Source organism: Mastigoproctus giganteus, chromosome 6, assembly GCF_048544385.1.
Source record: "Mastigoproctus giganteus isolate SK-2022 chromosome 6, ASM4854438v1, whole genome shotgun sequence".
NCBI classification, from domain to species: Eukaryota; Metazoa; Arthropoda; class Arachnida; order Uropygi; family Thelyphonidae; genus Mastigoproctus; species Mastigoproctus giganteus.
Window position 1 is genome coordinate 122,698,041 of NC_143580.1, and position 27,275 is coordinate 122,725,315.

The window sequence follows — 27,275 nt, forward strand, 5'->3', positions numbered from 1 at the left end:
CATTGTTGTTTTCTGTATTTATAAATGATATTGCTGATGGTATATCAGGCTTAATGTTCAAGTTTGCAGATGATACGAAGGTTGGCAGGGTTGTTAATGACACTAATGACAGTACACTACTGAACACGATCTAAAAAAGTTGAGCAGATGGGCTGAGAGGTGGCAAATGAAGGTAATTACATTTAACATTGACATATGTAAAGTACTACATATGGGAAGCAGTAATCACAGAGTAACGTATCAAATCTGTGGTACCACACTGACAATGGTAGAGAATGAAAAGGACCTGGGGGTAATTGTGCAGGCAGATATGAAGTTTTTTGAGCGGTGCAAACGGTCTGCAAGAGTAGCTCATGGTGTCTTGTCAATGATATACAGGAATTTTTCTAGCAAGGATAAGGAGGTGATTATCCGCTTGTATAAGGCAATGGTCAGGCCACATCTTGAGTACTGTATACAGGTCTGGAGGCCTCATTTTAAGAAGGATGTAGAGCTGTTGGAACGAGTACAGAGAAGGGCAACAAGATTAGTGAATGGAATAAAGGGTTGTTCTTATGAAGAAAGGCTTAAGTTTTGTAAATTACAGTGTCTGGAGACTAGGCACCTGCGAGGTGATCTGATTGAGGTGTATAAAGCCTTGAATGGTTTGAGCATGCTCAATGCGGATGGGATTCTTCCTCTTGCTCAGAATAATTGCCTGAGAGGGCATAAATTCAAATTGAGGAAAGACGGTTGTAGGATAGATGTGTGGAAGTTTGCCTTTAGCCAGCGGGTGGTTGATTGCTGGAACAAACTTCCATCTGTTGTTGTAGAAGTTGATAGCTTATATAGATTCAAGGCAGAACTTGACAAACTTTTGGAGTGAGTGGATGGGTGAAATAAGGGGTTTTTTTTTTTTTGACTGATACCATATAAGCTTGCTTTCTTGCATCATGTGCCTTTGCTAATGCCAAATGCTAACAAGGAATCCCCCCCATACCTAGAAGTTAAGACAGAGAGAGATTTATTTAGGAATCCCACCCATACCTAGAAGTTAAGACAGAGAGAGATTTATTTAGGATAACACTGAGATACAATAACATGCAGCAACATCACTAGCATCATTTTTTCATTGTCAGCTCCACCAATAGCAAAATGCATACATAATGAACTATACTCAATGCCAGTTGATTTCACACAAGCATACTATCTTATTTTAACTCCAAATTACAAATACAATTTTATAACCTTATATCCATTTTCCTAACCTAACTAGACAACAGGTTCATTAAAATAGGTTATGGAAAGTAAGAAACAAGGGCATGAACTATTGAAAGTGACCTTTTCACCAGCAGAAACTTTGCCGATGGATTAACTGCCACAAATGTTTGCCATTAGATTTGGCATGCCTGGTCATGTGATGTAGCTGATGTTAGCTTTCACTAATTGCAACTGACAAGTGGAAGTCTCCCATTTTAGGTAAAGTGAAGTTAACCTTTGCTGAGATATGCAAGGGGGAAAAAATTCACTGAGTGAAAATTATAAATCAAAAAAATGCTACACTCAAACTCATTCCAGAATTTTAAGGAGAAAAATAGCAATGTGAAACATTTTTTGCAATTTTTGATAATTCAATAACAATATAATTTGATACTGAATGTGATAAGGAATAATGTGATATTGAATGTGATAATGAAAAATTTGATAGTAAATATGATAATACATTTTTGGTGATACATATTAATATGAAACAAAAATAAAGCTGAAATATCCTACATCAAAGTAAGGATCTGGAATTCCAAATTTCTGAAAAAGCTTGCTCCTAACACAGTCCACATACTGCCACTACTGATGTTGCTTATGAGCCCTTGTTTCTTACTTTTCCTAACCTAATTCTTCTTAATGAAACTGTGTTATCTGTTTACTCCATGAAAATAAAGTTAATAAAATTTTTATTTCCAATTTGCAGTTAAGAGAAGATAATGTGCTCATGAAACTATCACATGTCAAAAGATTTCAGTTTGCCATTCCTGTATCATGCTACTGATTCACTACTGGCCAGCTACATGCCATGTATCATTGTATCTGAGTACAGTCCTCAAAAAACCTCCCTGTATATATAAAATAAAATATGAAGCTGGGGCAAACAACCTTTTTTTGTTTTTTTAGTTTTCAAAATAGTATTACAAAAAGAATGAAAAGTATTTACTGATAAGGCTGCTCAAAGTGCCATTTAAATGCAAAGAAATTATCAAATTTAAAATTATGACTATTCTTTCACAAAACTGTATTACTTAATTAGCTACAAAAGTACCTAATTAATAGCCCATGTTGTGTAATCTGAAAGATGTAACTAGGTCTGAATGAGTGAACAGAAGAAACTATAAATCATATCAAGAAAGCAAATTAATAAAACACAAGGAAAAGTAAATTTCTATATATCACCATAGTTTGAAATGCATATAGGAACTATACCAGTTTCTCAGAAAGCACTAAAAAATAACTCTTTATAAGTACAAATTAGCCAAAAATTGAGTTGGTTTATCAAGGGTTTCTTGGCATGTTTACTACGTTGGTCAATAGCAAGCTGATAACTCAATTCCAAAACTCTCCAAACAGGAGTGACAGGTGGAAAACCTACTACAGTGCCACAAAGCATCAAAACCTAAATAACCTTGAAAAAGATTTTAGTGTGAGAAAGGCAGTACAATGTTTTTTCAAGTGTTCACATCAAGTTATTAAAATAAACTTGATGCAAAATGTGAAATGCAAAAAACAAAAAAAAAAAACTCAACTTTTCTGTTTATTGTTTGTTCAATAAGTTCAGAGAAGCTACCAAGTTTTTTATACCAACTAAAAGATATTGTTCACAGTTTAGACTTAAATGGATGTCAGATAAACTAATGAGACTAGTGGATAGAAGAAAAATCCATGGATAATTATAAATTAGCAGGGAACATGGAATACTACAGCAAGTATTTTGCATCACTAAGGAGGTCAAAGCAAGCTAAGGCAAATTATGAGAAATTTTTGACTAAGAGTGCAAAAAAAGTAGCAAAGAATTCTTTGCTTATGTTCACTTCAACAATTTCCTTCCATTTTCCTCTCAGTTATTACAAAATCATTCAGCTCCTCTCAGTTATTACCAAATCATGTTAGAGCTTGATAAATTTCTCACATCCCCTTCCCTAAAGAATTCCTCATGAGTGAATGTAGATGTTATTGTTGTTATTTGGTTTTTTAGGAGCATTAGCAACTAAGGCCATATTGCTCCGGGGATATGCGGTGGTCATTCCCTGACTTTTCTGCATCCTCCGTATTTGGTGGTCACGGGCTCGAACCCCGGTCTAATAGTGAATGTAGATGTAAAATACTCATTCAGTTTGTCAGCAACTTGAGCAAGATCATCAAACTATCAATCAAATAGTGGACCAATTTGATTCATGACTTCCTTCTAGTGTTTAGATAAGTAAAGAAGTCTTTGCTGTTTTTCTTTGCATCCTTCACCAAAGATTTCTTGTAACCTGTCTTTGCTTGCCTGATCTCCTCATGACTTCATTACAGTGTATACAATAGGCTTCTGTGTCATCCGATAATTTATATGCATCACTTTCCTTCTCTGCAATGTGTTTCATCAGTTCATCTGACATCCATTTAGTCCTATACCTTGAAGAGTATTTCTTAGCTGGTATGAAGAGCCTAATAGCTGCTATGATTAATTCCTTTAATGCTTCCAATTTAGAATTTGCTAATGGTAACATCACCAGTTGGTCCCACTGTGTAGAATTTAAAAACTGTCTGAAACCACTGTAGTCACCTTTACAAAAGCAAAAACCCCTCCCTTTACCCTTGGTGGTAGTTAAATATTTAAGTAAATTCCAAAACAATACAATGTAGTTCTTTTATTTTCAGATTCTTAATGCACGAATAATCACTGCTGATAATCAGTCAAGAGTATTAATCCCAGAGGCGGATTAAGGATGAAATAGGCCCCAGCCATACTTAAATGTGAGGCCCCTTTAATATATACATTACACACATAAATATAAATACTACATAGATTTTTAAAACTTGTTTTTAGTTTTATTCATCCAAACATTGATACATATTTTTCCATCATCCGTAAAAACTATCATTATTATTAGAAATTTTTATAACTACTTTAGAAAATATTTACACGGAAAATTAGGTCTCTCTCTTCAGGTGAGGCTCCCGGCCATGGCTGATTTGGCCGTAGTGTTAATGCGGCCCTCATTAACCCCTCTTGTTGTCACTCTAACATCCTAGTTAGTGAAGTTAGTGAATAATCAGGCATCTGGCTTGTAGAAAAGAGAAGTATAACCAAAATAAAACAACAAAGAAGATTAAAGCAGCTGGCTGTGATCTGGGAAACTTGGTCTTAAACTTTACTGTGAATATGGCATAAAATTCCACCACATAAAGTATACCAACTCAGATTCCTAAACACATGTTATAAGAGAACACATATTTTTAATTCAGCATTTATATTGAATCATAAAGAAAATAATAAATTAATGTTATCAAAAAACAAGCTAAGTTAAAAATAAAAAAAAAGAAAATTATACACTGACACTGTAAAGTGATAAATGAAACATTTCCATCCTGTAGGTCTTTCCAAAAAGTTATATACTTTGCCCTGAAATGTCATCTTCACACTTTTCCTTCCTTCCCTAAATACATAGCAAGTCTTCCATGCTGACCTAAAAATAAGAAAAATTTGACAAATCATTTTTGCCAAAGCACTTTTTGAAATAGAGTAGAGTATTAATAACCCAAATTCCATTTAAATATTGACTTTTATTTATATAACTTGCTGTAGAGGTAAAATACAAGTAAACATTTTGCATATTTATCATAAATCACACACACTTTTATCATCATTTCTAGCATCAGTTTAAGGTTTTTATTAATTTTAATAAATCAAATTACAAAATGTGAGGGTGATGAATTTACTATACCCCTAATATTGAAATAATTGGTTTCAAGTTCTTTTGAAATATATATTATGTACCTGCATGTTTCTGATGCATATACATGAAATTAAAGTCACTCATAATAATACTTTTTTCATTGCACGTGAGCAACTGACTGAAGGAGTACTTTCTTTAAAAAATGAAGAAAACTGAGGTTATGGCTATTATAAAATATTTTGTGAAAAACAACTGGTCCCCAACTGATATTCATAAAGACTTGGTGGGCACACACCTTTTAAATATACCATATAATGAAGCAGTTGTTGTTGTTGTTGTTTGGTTTTTAGGAGCATTAGCAACTAAGGACATATTGCTCCGGTAATATGCGGTGGTCATTCCCTGACCTTTCCGTATCCTCCGTATTTGGTGGTGACGGGCTCGAACCCCGGTCTAATCAAGAAGTGTGTGCTACGCACTGCTGCTCCTTCCCACCTGGCTACGGAGGCGCCTAATGAAGCAGAGGTGACTCTTATCCATCATGAGATAGTTAAAAGGGGTACGAAGACATATAGCAGGAAATCATGTGAAGATGAACATTAGCATTAACAAAGGAACATGATGTAAGAAAGCAAGCTTATATAGCATCAGCCAAAAAAAAAAACAAAAAAACAACCCTTATTTCACCCATCCACCCACTCCAAATGTTTGTCAAGTTCTGCCATGAATCTATTTAAGCTATCAACTTCTACGACAGATGGAAGTTTATTCCGCCAATCAACCACCCGCTGGCTAAAGTAAAACTTTCGCACATCTATCCTACACCGTATTTCCTCAACTCAAACCATTCAAGGTTTGTCAAGTTCTGCCTTGAATCTATTTAAGCCATCAACTTCTACAACGACAGATGGAAGTTTATTCCGCCAATCAACCACCCGCTGGCTAAAGTAAAACTTCCGCACATCTATCCTACAACCATATTTCCTCAACTCAAACCATTCGAGGTTTTATACACCACAATCAGATCACTTCGCAAGTGCCTAGTCTCCAGACCCTGTAATTTGCAAAACTTAAGCCTTTCTTCATAAGAGCAACCCTTTATTCCATTCACTAACTTGTTGCCCTTCTCTGTACTCGTTCCAACAGCTCTACACCCTTCTTAAAATGAGGCCTCCAGACCTGTATACAGTACTCGAAATGTGGCCTGACCATTGCCTTATACAAGCGGATAATCACCTCCTTATCCCTGCTAGAAAAATTCCTGTATATCATTGACAAGACACCATGAGTTACTCTTGCAGACCGTTTGCACTGCTAGGAAAACTTCATATCTGCCTGCACAATTACCCCCAGGTCCTTTTCATTCTATACCACTGTCAGTGTGGTACCACAGAGTTGATATGTTACTCTGGGATTACTGCTTCCCATATGTAGTACTTTACATTTCTCAATTTTAAACTTCATTTGTCACCTCTCACCCCATCTGCTTAACTTTTCTAGATCCCGTTGCAGCAGCGTATTGTCATTAGTGTCATTAACAACCTTCGTATCATCTGCAAACTTGGACATTAAGCCTGATATACCATCAGCAATATCATTTATAAATACAGACAACAACAATGGACCCAACACTAAACCCTGAGGGACTCCACTAATAACATTAGTCCATGAAGAGCAGTGTCCATTGATTACCGCTCTCTGTATTCCCTTTATCCATAGCAGCTATTTGCCTGCAGTGCAACACTGCTCCAATTTGTGCAGCAGTCTTCCATATGCAATAGTATCAAAAGCCTTTCTAAGATCCAAATATATGATATCAAAGTTATTCTTTGCATCCAGTCCCTTTGTGAATACATCATAGTATCCAATCAAATTAGTCAGACAAGACTTCCCTCTAACAAACCCATGCTGTGTCCAAGCTATAACTGAAGTCTTGTCTAGATGATCCTGCAATGCTTCTTTAACCAGTGCCTCCATTACTTTCCCTGGAACAGAAGTTAAACTAACAGGTGTGTAATTACCTATGTCTCCCTTTGATCTTCCTTTGTGGATTGGGGTCACATTTGCACATCTCCAGTCCATGGGTACCGCCCCTGAGTCCAAGGAAGCTCTCATAATTATGGCTAAGGATTTGCTTACTTCCTTTGCCGCCTCCTTTAATATAACTGGATATATTCCATCCACCCCAGGTGCCTTTCTTGTGCTTATCTTCAACAATTTCTCCTCCACTTTACTCTCAGTTTTTACAAGATTATCTAGCTTACTGCCAGAGGTGAATACACCTCTAGCATTCTCCTCCCTGAATAACTCCTCACGTGTGAATGGCGATGCAAAATATTCATTTAGTTTTTTAGCTACCTGAGCAGGATAATCAACAGTTGAACCATAGATATCAAGTGGACCAATCTGATTCATCCCTTTCCTTCTAGAGTTTACATAAGTAAAGAACTCTTTGCTGTTTTTCTTTGCATCCTTTGCCAAAGATTTCTCGTAATCTACCTTTGCCTGCCTAACATCCTTTGTAACTTGGTTACAGACCAGCTTATATCTATCATAGGCTTCTGTGTCACATGTTAATTTATATGTATTCCATGAATTTTTCTTCTCTGTCACATGTCTAATTAGTTCATCTGACATCCATTTAGGCCTAAATCTTGAACAATATTTCTTTGTTGGTATGAAAAGCCAGTAGCTTCCAAGATTAATTCTTTGAATGCTTCCCATTTTGAATTTGCTGTTGGTAACATCATCAGTTGGTTCCACCGTATAGAATTTAAATACTGTCTGAGACCACCGTAGTGACCTTTACGAAAGCAAAAACCCTTCTCTTTGTCCTTGATGGTAGTTACCTCTTTGAGTAAATCCCACTTCAGCACACTGTGTTCACTGCCACCTAGTGGTTCCTTTATCTGCAGATTCTTTCTAAATTCTTCCTTCTTCCTAATTCATTTCACAAATATACGTGGTCTGAATTCTAATCTCAACGATGTCCATTTCCATTTGCAGTCTGCCAAACCCCATGTACTTTTTCTGAAAGAATCTCAGTTATCAGTTGATTCAACTACTGCTCATCTCAGCTGTCCAAATTATTCGCTGTACGATTCCTTTCACCTCAAAGGTGATACTTGTGCATATGTCCGTTCCAATATTCCCTGCCAGAGACTTGGTAATTTGGAATTTCCTCTTTTTGATCTTCTCTGGCTTAAAATCTCTCTACCTCATTGTGTCAAATTCATCTGTTGTCTCTACCATTCTCCCAACTCCACTAATCCACTAATGGGATACACTTAAATAGAAAGGGTGCAAGAATATTTGCTGATGCTATCGAGGCAGTGTTAGGTGGGTCGGAAAACTGCTAGCTTGGGGGGAGACAAAGACCAATAGATTGACAGTAGCCACTGGCAGAGGTGAAAGAGATTCTTGCACTGCTTCTATTAGAATGAGCAGAAGCCTGAAAAACAAGATGCATGGTATTTCAGAGACTGCTGGGAGCCATTGCGGCACAAGTAAACACATGGGTTGTGTTAGGGTAGCTAAGAATAGAAACAGGTGCAGGTATACTTGCGTGTACACCAATGCTAGGAGTTTAGTAAATAAATTTGATGAATTTGAGGTATTGCTCAAAACATCGAAGGCAGATATTGTTGGGATATCAGAGACGTGGTGTCACACAGATATAAGGGATGCGGAACTGCAATTTGGGGAGTACAACGTCTACAGAAAGGATAGACAGGATAGGAAGGGGGGAGGTGTTATGCTATTAGTTAAGAAACACATAAAAACCAAGGAAGTGAAGCCAGTCGACATCGCTGGACAGTGCAGTGTGGAGTCAGTTTGGTGTGACATAAACATTGGGAGATCAAAATTGAGAGTAGGAGTGTGCTATAGGCCTAATGACTCTGATGAGTATAATAAGGAACTGTACAGGGAAATAGAGTGGGCCAGTAAATCAGAGTGTCTTATAATGGGAGATTTTAATTTCCCAGATATTGACTGGATTTTGGGGGCTGGTTACTCACACACTAGCAGGGCTTTTGTGGATTTATTGGATGATTGTTTTCTACATCAGCATGTTCGGGAGGCAACTAGAGGGAGTAATACTCTTGATTTGATTATCAGCAGTGATTCTTCATGCATTAAGAATCTGCAGATAAATGAACCACTAGGTGGCAGTGATCACAGTGTGCTGAAGTGGGATTTACTCAAAGAGGTAACTACCATTAGGGGTAAAGGGAAGGGTTATTGCTTCCGTAAAGGCGACTACGATGGACTGAGACAGTATTTAAATTCTATACAGTGGGACCAACTGATGATGTTACCAACAGCAAATTCAAAATGGGAAGCATTCAAAGAACTTATCTTGGAAGCTACTAGGCTTTACATACCAACTAAGAAATATTGTTCAAGGTTTAGGCCAAAATGGATGTCAGATGAACTAATGAGGCATATGGCAGAGAAGAAAAATGCATGGGATACATACAAATTAACACATGACACAGAAGCCTATGATAGATACAAGTTGATCTGTAACCAAGTTACAAAGGAGGTTAGGCAGGCGAAGGCAGATTACGAGAAATCCTTGGCAAGGGATGCAAAGAAAAACAGCAAAGAGTTCTTTACTTATGTAAACTCTAGAAGGAAGGGGATGAATCAGATTGGTCCACTTGATATTGATGGGTCAAGTGTTGATGATCCTGCTCAGGTAGCTAACAAACTAAATGAATATTTTGCATCGACATTCACACATGAGGAGTTATTCAGCGAGGGGAATGCCAGAGGTGTATTCAACTCTAGCAGTAAGCTACAGAATCTTGAAATAACTGGGAGTAAAGTGGAGGAGAAACTGTTGAAGATAAACACAAGAAAGGCACCCGGGGTGGATGGGATCTATCCAGTTATATTAAAGGAGGCAGCAAAGGAAGTAAGCAAACCCTTAGCCATAATTATGAGAGCTTCCTTGGACTCAGGGGAGGTACCCATAGACTGGAAATGTGCAAATGTGACCCCAATTCACAAAGGAGGATCAAAGGCTGACACAAGTAATTATAGACCTGTGAGCTTAACTTCTGTTCCAGGAAAATTAATGGAGGCACTGGTTAAAGAAGCACTGCAGGATCATTTAGACAAGACTTCAGTTATAGCTCAGACACAGCATGGTTTTGTTAAGGGGAAGTCTTGCCTGACCAACTTGATTGGATACTATGATGCAGTCACAAAAGAACTGGATGCAGGGAATAACTTTGATATTATATACTTGGATCTTAGAAAGGCTTTTGATACTGTTGCACATGGAAGACTGCTACACAAATTGGAGCAGTGTGACATTGGAGGCAAATTGCTGCTATGGATAAAGGGGTGGTTGAGGGGGAGAAGACAGAGAGTGGTAATCAATGGACACTGCTCATCGTGGACTGATGTTATTAGTGGAATCCCTCAGGGCTCAGTGTTGGGTCCATTATTGTTTTCTGTATTTATAAATGATATTGATGATGGTATATCGGGCTTAATGTCCAAGTTTGCAGACGATACAAAGGTTGGCAGGGTTGTCAAGGACACTACTGACACTATGCTGCTGCTGCAACAGGATCTGGAAAGGTTGAGCAGATGGGCTGAGAGGTGGCAAATGAAGTTTAACATTGACAAATGTAAAGTACTACACATGGGAAACAGCAACCCCAAAGCAACGTATCAACTCTGTGGTACAACACTGACAGTGGTAGAGAATGAAAGGGACTTGGGGGTGGTTGTGCAGGTAGATATGAAGTTCTCTGAGCAGTGCAGACGGGCTGCAAGAGTAGCTCATGGAGTATTGTCAATGATATACAGGAATTTTTCCAGCAGGGATAAGGAGGTGATTATTCCATTGTATAAGGCGATGGTCAGGCCACACCTAGAGTACTGTATACAGGTCTGGAGGCCTCATTTCAAGAAGGATGTAGAGCTGCTGGAACGAGTACAGAGAAGGGCAACAAGATTAGTGAATGGAACAAAGGGGTGCTGTTACGAAGAAAGGCTTAAGTTTTGCAAATTACAGTGTCTGGAGACTAGGCACCAGCGAGGTGATCTGATAGAGGTGTATAAAGCCTTGAATGGTTTAAGCATGCTCAATGCTGATGGGATTCTTCCTCTAGCTCAGAAAAATCACCTGAGAGGGCATAAATTCAAATTGAGGAAAGACAGATGTAGGATAGACGTGCGGAAATTTGCCTTTAGACGTGCGGAAATTTGCCTTTTTGAACGAACAGAGGGGTGAAGTGGAAGTGGTTTTTTTTTTTTTTGGCTGATGCTGCATAAGCTTGCTTTCTTGCATCAAATGCCTCTACTAATGCTAATGCTAATCACTTGGAGCTCTCTGACTTCCTCTCTTTGCAACTTGACTTTCTCTCTTTGCAACTTGACTTTCTCCAGTCCAACTTTACTAACTGTGAGGTAATTTTCCTTGGTGATTTTAATGTTCAAAGCTCCAGCTGGTTTCCATTTTCTAGTCACACTGACCCAGCTGGTCAAGATGCTGAGGCTTTTGCATGCACAGATTGTTCATTTATCTACAAGAATACCGGACAATCCTAACCATACAGCCAACACGCTTGATCTTTTTCTCACAAACAACCCTTCTAAGTAAACGGTCGAAGTGAGAGGTCCTTTAGGCACCTCAGATCACAACTAGGTGACTGTCTCTTTTCCAATGAAGCCTTTATCTCATGGCTTTTCCCAACCTCATAATTGTTTGGCATTACAAGAATGCAAAATGGGATGACATGTGAGATTTCTTTTCTTCTTTTCCTTGGTCATATCACTGTTTCAAAACTTCTGATGTCAACGTCTGTTCAGATCGTGTCAGTGAAATTATGGTTGCAGGAATGGAATCCTTTATCCCACACTCCACTTTAACATCTCGTCCCTTATCTAAACCTTGGTTTTCCAATAAATGTGCTAAGGCTGTTCAAGAGAAGAATGTTGCATATCGTAATTGGCTTGTTTCTAATTCTCCAGTTTCATTTTCTGCCTACACCAAAGCTCGCAACAATTGTAAAGCAGTTATTAATCAGTCCAAACTAGAGTTTGAACAGGCTAAGAGTAAAAAACTTGCTTTTTGCACTAATGGCAGACAAGCATTCTGGTCTCTTGCCAAAGCTATGGCCGCAACTTTTGCCCATCTCTGCTCCCACCTCTGATGCCTCCATAGCCAGGTGGGCAGGAGCGGCAGTGCGTAGCACACGCTTCTTGATTAAAGCGGGGTTCGAGCACGTGACCACCAAATATGGAGGATGCGTAAAGGTCAGGGAATGACCAACGTATATCCCCAGAGCAATATGGCCTTAGTTGCTAATGCTCCTAAATAACAACATAACAAAAGCTCCCACCTCTGTACAAACTAGATAGTTCTGTTGTCACTTCAGCCAAGGATAAAGCTGACTTGCTAGCATCCCATTTTCCCTCCAACTCCTGTATTAATGATCTTCGTAAAACACCTCCCACCATTCCCAACACCTTCCATTCAATGCCTCCTGTGGTCTTCCGTCAAAGGGATGTCAGAAGGATTTTGACGAATCTTGATGCCAAGAAAGCTCCAGGTCCCGATGGTATTTCTCCACTTGTTCTCAAAATCTGTGCTCCTGAACTTACTCCTGTTCTTTGCCGCCTTTTTTCACTTTCTTATTCCAAAGGTTTTTCCCTTCTGCTTGGAAATTTGCTCATATCCAGCCAGTTCCTAAAAAGGGTGACAAATCCCTCCCATCCAATTATCGTCCCATTGCATTTACTTCTACTCTTTCTAAAGTAATGGAGAAATCAAACTATGGAAAAAATCAAAACTTTTAAACTACCTTGAAACCTTCCGTCTGATCAACGATCGCCAGTATGGATTCCGTCAGTGTCGATCCACTGGTGATAATCTGGGTTATGGACTATTTACCCATTTATGGACTAATTCAATGGAAAAGTTCAGTGAAACATAAGCAGTTGCTCTTGACATCACTAAGGCTTTTTATTGTGTTTGGCATAAAGGTCTTCTAAACAAGCTTCCATCTTAGGGTTTGCCAACTGTTTTTTGTAATTGGTTATCCAGTTTTCTCTCTGATCGCTCACTGAGGGTGATGGTAGATGGCTCTCTGTCATCTAACTTCTCCACTAATGCCGGTGTCCCCCAAGTTTCAGTTCTTTCCCCCACTCTTTTCCTCTTGTATATTAATGACCTTCTTCCATCGACTGGAAATCCAATCCATAGTTTTGCCGATGATAGCACATTGCATTCCACTTTCCACTTTGAGAAACCTTGCCCTGCTCAATCAGCTTCAACTTCTCGAAAATCTGCTACCAATTCCTTAAATGCCGATCTCCAGTTAATTCTCCAGTGGGGCAAAGACAACTTAGTTGATTTCAATCCTTCTAAAACTCACTCTTGTCTTATATCTTGCAAAAAGGATTCTTCTGCTCCTATGCTTATCTTTGGTGACACTCCGATTTATAGGCAAAATGATATATCTCTTTTGGGGATGACTTCTAATATCTCTTGGCACAAGCACATTACAAATATTGCATCTAAAAAACTTGGTTTTCTCTTTCACTCTTGAAATTACTTTTCTTCCAAACAGCTGTTCACTCTGTACAAATCGCAAATCTGCCCTACCATGGAATATTGTTCCCACATCTGGGGTGGTGCTCCCAAAACCTCTCTCAGGCTTCTTGATTCCGTTCCGAAGAGGGCAGTTAGATTAATTAATGATTCATCTCTAACAGTCTCTCCACTCGCTGTCTCTGCTGCATGCCTCTTGTACAGATATTTCCATGGGCACTATTCTTCTGAATTGGCTTCTATAATTCCCGCTCTCTCTCTTTCAAAACAGTCCGGACACGTGCCGCCACCAGCCAACATCCATTTACTGTCCAATTCCAAACTCACAGAACCAACTTTTTATCTTCCTCGTTTATTCATTCAACTGCCGTTTTCTGGAACAACCTTCCTTCATACGTATTTCCTGAAAATTACAGTCTACAGAAGTTTAAATCCAATGTCAACAAATATCTCCTTTCATCTTCTCAACCTCCAACCCAAGCACGGTACTAAGTATTATAGGTTCTAATACCTCTCGTGTTTGGGGTTTACGAAAAAAAAAAAAAAAATCAGATCAAGAGTATTACTCCCTCTAGTTGCCTCCCGAACATGCTGCTGTAGAAAACATTCATCCAATAAATCCACAAAAGCCTTGCTAGTGTGTTAGTGACCAACCCACAAATTCCAGTCAATATACGTGAAATTAAAATCCACCATTATAAGACACTCTGATTTACTGGCCCACTCTATTTCTCTGCACAATTCCTCATTATACTCATCAGATTCATTAGGCCTATAACACACACCTACTCTCATTTTTCCTTTCCCAGTGCTTATGTAACATGCCAAAGGAATTCCAAAATCTGGGTACCATTCCAAAAAATGTCCGAGTCCACGACATTGTACTACAGGACCGTGTATCACCATTCTGCATGTTGCAGACATCAGTGGGTTTCATATGGTATAGTACAGGCCATATTGATTGATATTCTGGGCAGGAATAAATGTGAAGCAGCAAAAAGGACATCTTGAGTGCTGACAACCGACCAGCCTCGCATGCAGGCCTCACGACTTTTGTGACAGATACATATCAATGGATGAAACATAGCTCTATCACTTTGACCTTGAGTTAAGAAAACAAAGCATGGAGGGAATGGAGTATTTGATTCTGCTGTGATGAATACTGTGAAGGCTTGTTTGGATAGAAAACAAGAATTTTGTTTAGCAGAAATTAAAGCCTTAGAACATTAGTATTAGAAGAGGCATACGATGCAAGCCAGCAAACTTATGCAGCATCAGCCAAAAAAAAAAAAAAAAACGGTCCCATTTCACCCCTCCATTCGATTCAATTTCCTGTCCAGCAAAGCCTCAAATTTATTTAGGCTATCAACTTCCACAACAAATGATGGAAGTCTGTTCCACCAATCAACCACCCCACTGGCTAAAGGCAAATTTCCCACATCTATTCTACAACTGTCTTCCCTCAATTTGAATCTATGCCCTGTCAAGTTCTTAATCTGAGCAATAGGAACAATCCCATCAGCATTCAGCTTGCTAAACCCATTCAAGGCCTTATACACCTCAATCAGATCACTTCACAGATGCCTACTCTCCAGGCACTGCAATTTGCAAAACTTAAGCCTTTCTTGGTAAGGGAACCCTTTGTTAACCTCACTACTTTTGTTGCCCTTCTTTATACTCGTTCTAGCAACTCTACATCCTTCCTGACATGAGGCCTCCAGACCTGTATACAGTACTCTAGGTGTGACCTGACCATTGCCTTGTACAATGGGATAATCACCTCCCTGTCCCAGCTGGCAAAATTCCTATATATCATTGACAAGACTCCATGACCTGCCCTGGCAGCCTGTCTGCACTGCTCAGCAAACTTCATATTTCACTGCACAATTACCCCTGGTCTTTTTCACTTTCCACTTCCCTGAGTGCAGTGCCATACAGTTGGTACATTTCTCTTCATTTACTGCTACCCATATACTACCCATATTAATTTTAATAAATGAAATTACAAAATGTGAGGCTGATGAATTTACTTTATCCCTAATATTTAAATAATTGGTTTTGAGTTCTTTTGAAATATGTATTATGTACCTGCATGTTTCTGATGAATATACATAAAATTAGAGTCCCTCATAATAATACTTTTTTCATTGCCAATTTGTCAATGTTAAACTTCAGTTGCCAGTTCTCAGCCCGTTAGCCCATTATCTAGATCCAGTTGGAGTAACATACCAGTTGGAGTAACAATGGGCCAAGCACCGAACCCTGGGGAACTCCACTAATAACATTTGTCCACGAAGAGCAGTGTCCATTAATAACCACTCTCTGTCGTCTACCATTCAACCATCCCTTTATCCATTGTAGCAACTTAACCTTAATACCATACCTCCCAATTTGTACAGCAGTCTTCCATGTGCAACAGTATCAAAAGCTTTCCTAAAATCCAAGTACAGTAAACCCCCGCTATTCGCGGTATCTGTATTCGCGGTTGCTGATTTAATATAAAATGAAACCTAAAAAATTGTGAATTTTAAAGCGCCTTGAACATTTTCCGCCATAAAAAAACATAGGCGTGGCTAAAATTATCTTTCACGGTCAAAACAGGGCTCAGTGGGTCGGGGGAGAGAGGTGACAAAATCGCGAGCGTGGATGTTTCTGGCTAATCCTTGTTCAGTATGTGTTATGCGCTTGTCATGGAAGGTTTCGTTGTTTGCTTTTAATTTATATGCTTATAAATTGAATGAATTTATCAATTTATAAATTGATATGCTTACAAAAGTGATAAATCTACCGTTTTGCAGTGTAAAACAGACTTTTTTTGAGTGTGTTAACGGAAGAAAGTGACTTTATTGTGGACAAGTTCTTTCTAACACGTACAAAAATATGGCTACGAATAACAAGGGAAATGTGAAAAGATCAAAGAAGGTGATGACATTAGCGAATAAAACTGAATTATTAGACAAAATTTCTAATGGTGAAAGTGCCTCCTCAGTGGCAAAACATTATAAAATCGATGAGACAACAGTACGATTAATCAAAAAATCGGAAGAAAAAATCCGCCGTACTGTCCGTGAAAACGCGCTAATTGCTTCAAACATTTGCTCTGTAACTCGTGATGTTAAATTATAAAAAACGGAAAAGGCTTTAGATCTGTGGATAGAAGGCCGAACTAAAAATAAAATTCCGTTAAGTTCACTCATCATTCGTGAAAAGGCAAACTCCTTTATCAACACTTTAGCGAAACTGGTGATAGCACTGGCGGGATAAGTTTTTTAGCTAGCAAAGGCGCTGGTTTGAAACATTTGTTTGAAATTTCTAATAAATATTACATTTAATATTAAATTATTTCTCATTTTCATTTCGATGCCATATGCTTGCATTTCACTATGTTGTTATTTGGTTTTTAGGAGCATTAGCAACTAAGGCCATATTGTTCTGGGAATATGCGGTAGTCATTCCCTGACCTTTCCGCATCCTCAGTATTTGGTGGTCACGGGCTCGAACCCTGGTCTAATCAAGAAGCATGTGTTACGCACTGCTGCTCCTTTCCACCTGGCTACAAGGCGCCAACATTTCACTATGTACTGTCTATGTACATAGTCATATTATGAAGGTACGTAAAATACATACATAGACAAAATTTCAGACTAGTTTTTCTTATATATTTCGTACTTTGGAACGGAATCCCTTTATTACTATGGGAGCCATAACTTGGTATTCACGTTTTCGGTATATGCGGCATTTCTCAGGAACATAACCCCCGCTATTCACGGGGGTTTACTGTATATGGTATCAAAATTATTTTCGACATTCAGTTCCTTTGTAACCACATCAGAGTATCCAATCAAACAAACTTTAACAAACCCATGCTGTGTCTTAACTATTACTACAGTCTTATCTAGATGACCCTGCAATGCTTCTTTAACCAGTGACTCCATCATTTTCCCTGGAACAAAAGTTAAACTAACAGGTCTATAGTCACTTGTGCCATCTTTTGAACCTCCTGTGAATTGGTCATATACGCACACCTCCAGTCAATGGGGACCTCCCTGAGTCCAAGGAAGCTCTCATAATTATGGCTAACGGTTTGCTTAACTTCTTTGCTGCCTCCTTTAATATAACTGGATAGATCCAGTCCACCCCAGGTGCCTTCCTTATGTTTAACTTCAACAATTTCTCCTCCACTTTGCTCTCGGTTATTACAAAATCACTTAGCTCCCTGTTAGAGTTTGATAAACTTCTGGCATTCCCCTCCCTGAATAACTCCTCATGTGTGAATGTAAATGCAAAATACTCATTCAGTTTATCAGCTACCTGAGCAGGATCACCAATAGTCAACCCAACTATGTTAAGTGGTCCAATCTGATTCATCCTTTTCCTTCTAGAGTTTACATAAGTAAAGACTCTTTGCTCTTTTTCTTTGCATTCTTTGCCAAATATTTCTCGTAATCTGCCTTCGTCTGTCTAACCTCCTTTGTGACTTGATTACACACAAGCTTATATCTGCCATAGGCTTCTGCGTCACCTGATAATTTATATGCATCCCATACATTTTTCTTCTCTGCCACGAGCCCCATTAATTCATTTGACATCCATTTAGGCTTGAACAGTATTTCTTAGTTGGAATGAAAATCCAACTAGCCTCCAATATTAAGTCCCTGAAGGCTTCCCATTTAGAATTCAATGTTGGTAACATCAATTAATCCCACTGTACAGAATTTAAAAACTGTCTGAGACCCCTGTAGTCACCTTTACGAAAGCAAAAATCCCTTTCCCTTAGACGTGATGGTAGTTTCATCTTTAAGTAATTCCCATATCAGTACATTGTGATCACTGTCACCCAGTGTTTACTTTATCTGCAAATTTTTAATGCATGAATAATCACTGCTGATAATCAAATCAAGAGTATTACTCCCTCTGGTTGCCCCTCGAACATGCTGCTGTAGAAAAAAGTCATCCAATAAATCAATAAATCCAAAAATATCTTGCTAGAGTGCGAGTGACCAATCCACAAGTTCCAGTCAATACCTTTCCAGATATTGACTGGAACTTGTGGGTTGGTCACTCGTTATAAGACATCTGATATAACTCATCAGATTCGTTAGGCCTATATCACATATCTACTCTCATTTTTCCTTTCCCAGTGCTTACTAAACAGACTCAACATTGCATTTCACCCCAGGGGCTCACATCTGGTGAGTATGGCCATGGCACACCCAGAGTCCTGAGCTGGATATCATCATTTTTCTCTTTCTTGGTGATTCCCTTTTCTCTCTCTCTCTCTCTCTCTTTCTCTCTCTCTCTCAGGGTAGAACAATAATTTTTTTTTTGGCTGGTGTAGTATAAGCCTCAGGCTTCCTTGCACCACATAGCTAATAATAATAATTGTCTGCCAACATCAGTTGGATGCACTTCCTTAGATTTTATGTGTTTCTTAACTAACAGCATATCACCTCTGCATATTCCCTTCCTTTCCTGTCTATCCTTTCTGTACACATTATACTCCCCAAATTCCAATTGTGCACTGCTTATATCTGTGCGACACCACATCTCTGATATCCCAACAATATCTGCCTTTGACGTCTTGACTAGCACTTCAAGCTCATCAACTTTATTAACTATGCTCCTAGCATTGGTGTACGTGCAAGTATACATGCACCTGTTCCTACTGTTAGTTACCCTAACATAGCCCATGTATTTTGTTGTTCCACTATGACTCCCAGGAATCCTGGAAATCTCCATTACCTTGCTTTCCAGGCTGCTGCTCATTCTAATAGGAGCGCAAGAATCACTTTTGCCTCTGCCTGTGGCCACTGTTAACTTTTTAGTCTGTGTATATACCCGCCAAGCTAGCAGATTTCCGACCCCCCTAGCACTGCCTCGATAGTATCAGCAAATATTCTTGCACCCTTTCTATTTAAGTGTACCCCATTCCTGTAGAAGCAATCTCTCCTGTCAACAAGCACAGACCGGGCTGAAAAAAATTCTACCCCTTGAGCCTTGCACAATCTCTCCATGGCTGAATTGATCGACAAGGCCCTCATCATATACTCCTTCCTATCATGTCTGGGCAGAATTGCAGACACTTTCACATTCAACTCTAACTTTGCTGGTATGTTGAAAAATAAAAATAATACTTTCATATATTGTCATCTTGTTATTTCTGCCTAAGAGGTGGGGCAACTTTAACACATAGTATCAGTATTAGTAGTAGCAAATGATTTAAGAAAGCAAGCTCATACAGCATCAATCACTTATTTCATTGATTTCATAAAATCTGAGTTGGTTGTCACCCTGTTTACCTTTAATTTTCCAAACTCTACCATAATATGCTAATATTTAGACCATTACAAATAAGTTTGAAATAATCACAAGAGTTTGAAAAGAAATTCATGTGATGAGCAGAAAAGTTTCAATTTATTTATTTTTTTTATGCTGGTGCCATAAAATAATTACAGTAAGTGATCATTTTGATCACGGTTGCATGAATTGAACTTTGATTCTATTAAACGGTAATTCTAATTAGCGAAAATTGGAGGAGTACTATCCACAGCCTATAAAAATGAAAATAAAAAATATAAAAGCACAAATTTACACTTTTATTACCTTACCAATTAACAAAAATTAAATGACACATGAAAATCAACAAACATTCAGAATGCTGAATCAACAAATCATCAATAAACTGAATGCTATCCAACTCAACTACTCTTGCTGAAAAGAGTGAGAGATGAGATCTGGCAGCAAAGAAACAAGTTCAAAAATTGTGCAGCAAAAAATAAGTAATTATTTTTGTCAAAGGCCTATGCATATGTGTTATTATTGCTGAAAAGTTCCATTCGTACCTGTGAATGAAAATACGTGAGTACAAATTAGTTTTTATTTCTAAATTTACTAAACCTTTTTTTTTTTTTTTTTGGTCTCCAGAACAGTATTTTTGATAAGTTCAAAAATCCGAACAAATCGGAAGCCCGAACTTCTGATGGTGACTTCTACAGTGACCTCTCTATCAAGTCCATTATGCTGCTATAAATTGCTTTATCCTGTAGCTAAGTCACTTATATAGCTTTAATTTAGATACATTCATCTACTCTATGTAATATGTGTGCTTTATTTTCCCACTGTCTTCCTTCCACTACGTAATTCTTGAAAACTCCAGGTATCATTCCCTTTCATATTATACTTTTGATTTTGGTTCGTCTCTAAGCCTGTTTTGACTTTCATATTTTTTGTCAGGTTTTTCCCTGCAGTACAAGCATTTGGTACTCATCTTTTTATACTAACTCTTACAAAGCGTGGCAGAGAATAAAAATGTATGGGATGTATGGGATGCATATAAAGTACCAGGTGACGCAGAAGCTTATGGCAGATATAAACTAGTCTGTAATCAAGTCACAAAGGAGGTTAGGCAGGTGAAGGCAGATTACGAGAAATCCTTGGCAAAGGATGCAAAGAAAAACAGCAAAGCGTTCTTTACTTATGTAAACTCTAGAAGGAAAGGGTTGAATCATATTGGACAACTTAACATAGCTCAGTTGACGGTTAATGAACATTCTCAGGTAGCTGATAACCTGAATGAGTATTTTAAATCTATATTCACACAGGAGGTTGAGTTAATTAATGAGGGGAGTGCCAGACATTTATCAAACTCTAACAGGGAGCTAAGTGATTTTGTAATAACTGAGAGCAAAGTGGAGGAGAAATTGTTGAAGTTAAACATACGGAAGGCACCTGGGGTGGATGGGATCTAATCAGTTATATTAAAGGAGGCAGCAAAGGAGGTAAGCAAACCCTTAGCCATAATTATGAGAGCTTCCTTGGACTCAGGGGAGGTCCCCACGGACAAGAGGTGTGCAAATGTATCACCAATTCAGAAAAGGGGTTCAAAAGGTGACACAAGTAACTATAGACCTGTTAGTTTAAATTGTGTTCCGGGGAAAATAATGGAATCACTGGTTAAAGAAGCATTGCAGGATCATCTAGACAAGACTGCAGTAATAGTTAATGGGTTTGTTAAAGGGAGGTCTTTTCTGACCAATTTAATTGGATACTATGATGAGGTCACAAAGGAATTGAATGCCAAAAATATTTTTGATATCATATACTTGGATTTCAGGAAAGCTTTTGATACTGTTGCACATGGAAGACTGCTTGATTGAGGTGTATAAGGCTTTGAATGGCTTGAACAAGCTGAATGCTGATGGGATTCTTCCTCTTGCTAAGATTAAGAACCTGAGGGGGCTCAGATTCAAATTGAGAAAAGACAGTTGTAGAATAGATGTGCGGAAATTTGCCTTTAGCCAGCATGTAGTTGATTAATGGAACAGACTTCCATCTTTTGTTGTGGAAGTTGATAGCCTAAATAAATAAATTTAAGGCAGAGCTGGATGGGCATTTTGAATGAATGGAGGGGTGAAATGGGAGGGGTGGTTGGCTAATGCTGCATAAGCTTGCTTTCTTGCATCGTATGCTTCTACTAATGCTAAAGCAAGAGCCCTTACTAAAAGGTTGGGCTTTACAACCCCAGCTAGCTCAGTAATTTTTAAAAACTTCATTAGCAAAGGTAAAGAAAGCCAACAAGAGAACAAAGAGAAACATCAGATAACTCATGCAGAAAATTAGTTTCCCGATACGGCACTCTAGTAGCACTCAGAAGCACTAATGGTAACTTGCCCTAATGAATGCTTTCCATAATGGTGAAAAAAGGTCAGGTTACCTCCACTTGAATCCCATGGGAGCTTGACCCCCTCCCAAAGTGGAGGGGGGTAACCTAACCTCTTTTCTTTAGAATCAGTTATATTTCTAAATATAACTGATTCTATTTATAAATAGAATTATATTTATAAATACAGTCATAAAAAAATTATTTTTTTTATGACTGTATTTTTATTTTCTTGTTCAATAATATGCTCTAATGGTGAAAAAAGGTCAGGTTACCTCCACTTGAATCCCATTGGAGCTTGACCCCCCTCCCAAAGTGGAGGGGGTAACCTAACCTCTTTTCTTTAGAATAACAGTTATATTTAGAAATACATTCATAAAAAAATTAATTTTTTTATGACTGTATTTTTGTTTTCTTGTTCAATAATATGCTCTAATGGTGAAAAAAGGTCAGGTTACCTCCACTTGAATCCCATTGGAGCTTGAACCCCTCCCGAAGTGGAAGGGATAACCTAACCTTTTTTCTTTAGAATCATGGGTGGACTAGCGCATAAATTGTTTATTAACAAAAAATAAATTTTTTTTATTACTGTACTTTTATTTTTAAGGTCAGGTTACGAAAGATAATGAAAAATAAAGAAACATTTTCCTTTTTTCGTAACCAAGCCTAAACAACAGTATAGTAAAAACACTCATGAACTCCAAAAATGTGCTTTTAATAATGAGAAAAAAACATAATAAATAACATAAAAATTAACAGAACAAAACTTTTATTAATTTAGTTTTCATCAAAAAATCAACCAACGTTTTATTTTCCTTACAAATTTCTTCCATCTTTAAAAGATTCATCCCTACTATTACCTATTTACTGTTCATCACAAAACTATTATGCACTGTTCTTTACTCATAAATAAACATTATAATGCCAACCAATGACTACACAGTAGCTTGTCGTCTGTCACGCCCACCACCAATCATTTCATCGTTTGCCACGCCTACCTGTAATCAATATATCCTTCTCGATTTTGGCTCCAGTCCGAAAACACCTACTGTCTGTTTACCGAGCGAGCAGTGCTAGAGTCCGGTGTAGAGAAACTAATTTTCCGCGTAAGTTATCCGACGTTTCTCGTCGTTCTCGTGTTGGCTTTCTTTACCTTAGCCACTTTTTCAATACTTTTTTACCTTTCTACTTTCTATTTCTTGCTTTCTTCCTGTTTGTAAAGCTATTAGTGCAATACGAGGATGATATGAACATTCCAACTATCCTCATTCTATCGCTATTTTCGCCTTTATCCATTCCCCAACCTTAATTTAATAACTGAAAGCAAAGTGGAGGAGAAATTGTTGAAGTTAAACATAAGAAAAGCACCTGGGGTGGATGGGATCTATCCAGTTATATTAAAGGAGGCGGCAAAGCAACTAAGCAAACCCTTAGCCATAATTATGAGAACATCCCTGGATTCAGTGGAGGTCCCCAAGGACTGGAGATGTGCAAATGTATCCCCAATTCACAAAGGGGGATCGAAGGGTGACATGAGTAATTACAGACCAGTTAGTTTAACTTCTGTTCAGGGTAAAATAATGGAGTCACTGGTTAAAGATGCATTGCAGGATCATCTAGACAAGACTGCAGCAATAATTCAGACACAGCATGGGTTTGTTAAGGGAAAGCCTTGTCTGACAAATTTGATAGGATATTATGATGTGGTTACAAAGGAACTGGATGCAAAAAATAATTTTGATATCATATATTTGGATTTCAGGAAAGCTTTTGACACTGTTGCGCATGGAAGACTATTGTACAAATTGGAGCAGAATGGTATTAAGGGTAAGTTGCTACAATAGATAAAAGGATGGTTAAGTGGGAGAAGACAGAGGGTGGTAATCAATGGGTGCTGCTCTTCGTGGACTAATGTTATTAGTGAAGTCCCACAGGGTTCGGTGTTAGGTCCACTATTGTTTTGTATATTTATCAATGATATTGATGAAGGTATATCACGCTTAATGTTGAAGTTTGCAGATGATACAAAGGTTGGCAGGGTTGTTAATGACAGTAATGGCAGTGTGCTACTGCAACAGGATCTAGATAATTTGGGCAGATGGGCTAAGAAGTGGCAACTGAAGTTTAACCTTGACAAATGCAAAGTACTGCATATGGGTAGAAGTAACCCCAGAGAAACGTACCAACCGTGTGGTACTACACTTAAGGTGGTAGAAAATGAAAAAGACCTGGGAGTAATTGTGCAGTCAGATATGAAGTTTTCTGAGCAATGCAGACAGGCTGCCAGGGCAGGTCATGGGGTTTTGTCAATGATATATAGGAATTTTGCTAGCAGGGAGAAGGAGGTGATTGTCCCTCTGTATAAGGCAATGGTCAGGCCACGCCTTGAGTACTGCGTACAGGTCTGGAGGCCTCAGAAGGATGTAGATTTATTTGAGCGTGTACAGAGAAGGGCAACAAGATTGGTGAGGGGAATGAAGGGATCCTCTTACTAAGAGATTCTTAAGTTCTGCAAATTGCAGTGGCTGGAGACTAGGCACCTGTGCGGTGATCTGATTGAGGTATATAAGGCCTTGAATGGGTTGAGCACGCTGAATTCTGATGGGATCCTTCCACTTGTTCAGATTACGAACCTAAGGGGGCATAAATTCAAATTAAGAGAAGACAGTTGTAGAATAGATGTGCGGAAATTTGCCTTTAGCCAGCGGGTGGTTAATTGCTGGAACAAACTTCCATTTGTCGTTGTGGAAGTTGACAGGTTAAATAAATTTAAGGAGGAACTGGACAAGCATTTGGAGGGAATGGTGTGATTTTTTTTTTTTTTTTTGGCTGATGCTGCATAAGCTCATACACTTGCTTTCTTGCATCACACATGCCACTACTGCTACTACTACCTCTCCCTATATCATGTGATTGTTACTATTTATTTAAATTCTTCTAATCCCCACAAAATTCCAACACTAAATTATTTTAATTCTTCTAATCTAAAATATTTTTCCAAATTTAATCAAAAATCTACATTTATTTCAAAACCTCTTTCCCACTCTGAAAACACTTAATTATATATTTTAGCCCTATCTTTATTTTTTTACTTTAATAATTTTTATATCATTGACTGCGTTGGGACTACCTTTACTTTTTCTTTTTGGCTTTATTTCATATTTCTTCTACTGTTAGGGGCAAGTACAGAAATGCAGTTCCTGATATATGGTTGGGTCTAGTCCCCTCATATTCATGAGAGAATTACGTAACCATGTATCAATTTTTACTTCTGCTGACATCAGACGTTGCATTTTTGCCTTCCCTATATTCAACTTATAACTAAATTCGTCCACTCTTATCTGATAACAGCTCTACCACCTTTAATTTTAATTGATTTTATTTTATTCTGTTTAATCATTTGATATTAATAATTTTACTTTACAGATTCCTTCACCTCCAAATTGGCTTTACAATTCTCACCTGCATCTATGCAAACTTTATCAGACTTATCTTTGCTTATATACTTTTGCATCCTTTACTGCTGCTTTGCATGTTCTGGTTCATTTTTTTTTTTCATCAACTGTAACTCTGACTTTAAACTGCATTTAATATATACACAGTATATATATATATATATATATATATATATATATAGACAAATGTATTTGATCAGTATATTGAGTAGGGTTGCTGACCTATCAAGTGTAATTACAATGGAATAAAAAGAATATAATTCAAAAATAAATAAATAAATAAAAGTAAAATGCTAAAATAAAACTGATAAATTCTGTCAAAGGAAAAAAGAGTGAAAGTATGAAAAAAGGCAAAATGACCAATTTTAAATAGAAATTTAAATTAAATAGAAAGGGTGCAAGAATGTTCGCTGATGATATCGCGGCAGTGTTAGGTGGGTCGGAAAACTGCTAGATTGGGGGGGGGATACAAGGACTAATAGATTAACAGTAGCCACTGGCAGAGGAGAAAGTGATTCTTGCACTGCTTCTATTAGAATGAGCAGCAGCCTGGAAAATAAGATGCAGGATATTACAGAGACTGCTGGGAATCATGGGGGTACAAGTAAACACATGGGTTGTGTTAGGGTGGCTAAGAGGAAGAGCAGGTGCATGTATACTTGCGTGTACACCAATGCTAGGAGTTTAATAAATAAATTTGATGAATTTGAGTTATTGCTGAAAACATCAAAGGCAGATATTGTTGGGATTTCAGAGACGTGGTGTCACACAGATATAAGCATTGGGAGATCAAAATTGAGAGTAGCAGTGTGCTATAGACCTAATGACTCTGATGAGTATAATAAGAAACTGTACAGAGAAATAGAGTGGGCCAGTAAATCAGAGAGTCTTATAATGGGGGATTTTAATTTCCCAGATATTGACTGGAATTTGGGGGTTGGTCACTCACACACTAGCAAGGCTTTTGTGGATTTATTGGATGATTGTTTTCTACATCATCATGTTCGGGAGGCAACTAGAGGGAGTAATACTCTTGATTTGATTATCAGTAGTGATTCTTCATGCATTAAGAATCTGCAGATAAATGAACCACTAGGTGGTAGTGATCACAGTGTTCTGAAGTGGGAGCTACACAAAGAGGTAACTACCATTAGGGGTAAAGGGAAGGGGTATTGCTTTCGTAAAGGTGACTACGATGGACTGAGACAGTATTTAAATTCTATACAGTGGGATCAACTGATGATGTTACCAACAGCAAATTCAAAATGGGAAGCATTCAAAGAACTTATCTTGCAAGCTACTAGGCTTTACATACCAACTAAGAAATATTGTTCAAGGTTTAGGCCTAAATGGATGTCAGATGAACTAATGAGGCATATGGCAGAGAAGAAAAATGCATGGGATACATACAAATTAACACGTGACACAGAAGCCTATGATAGATACAAGTTGATCTGTAACCAAGTTACAAAGGAGGTTAGGCAGGCGAAGGCAGATTACGAGAGATCCTTGGCAAGGGATGCGAAGAAAAACAGCAAAGAGTTCTTTACTTATGTAAACTCTAGAAGGAAGGGGATGAATCAGATTGGTCCACTTGATATCGATGGGTCAACTGTTGATGACCTTGCTCAGGTAGCTAACAAACTAAATGAATATTTTGCATCGACATTCACACA

The 27,275-nt window shown here is 38.1% G+C and overlaps 1 protein-coding gene across 1 annotated transcript in view; it reads right to left on the reverse strand.

Moving 5' to 3' along the window:
- The window catches only part of LOC150084551 (potassium voltage-gated channel subfamily KQT member 1-like), a 475,214-nt gene that overhangs the window by 396,874 nt on the left and 51,065 nt on the right, over nt 1-27,275 (reverse strand). Inside the window, exon 3 of the mRNA XM_090376281.1 lies at nt 4,572-4,700. Within this exon, the coding sequence (XP_090232407.1) occupies nt 4,572-4,700 (129 nt within the window). The remainder of the gene's footprint in view (nt 1-4,571; nt 4,701-27,275) is intronic.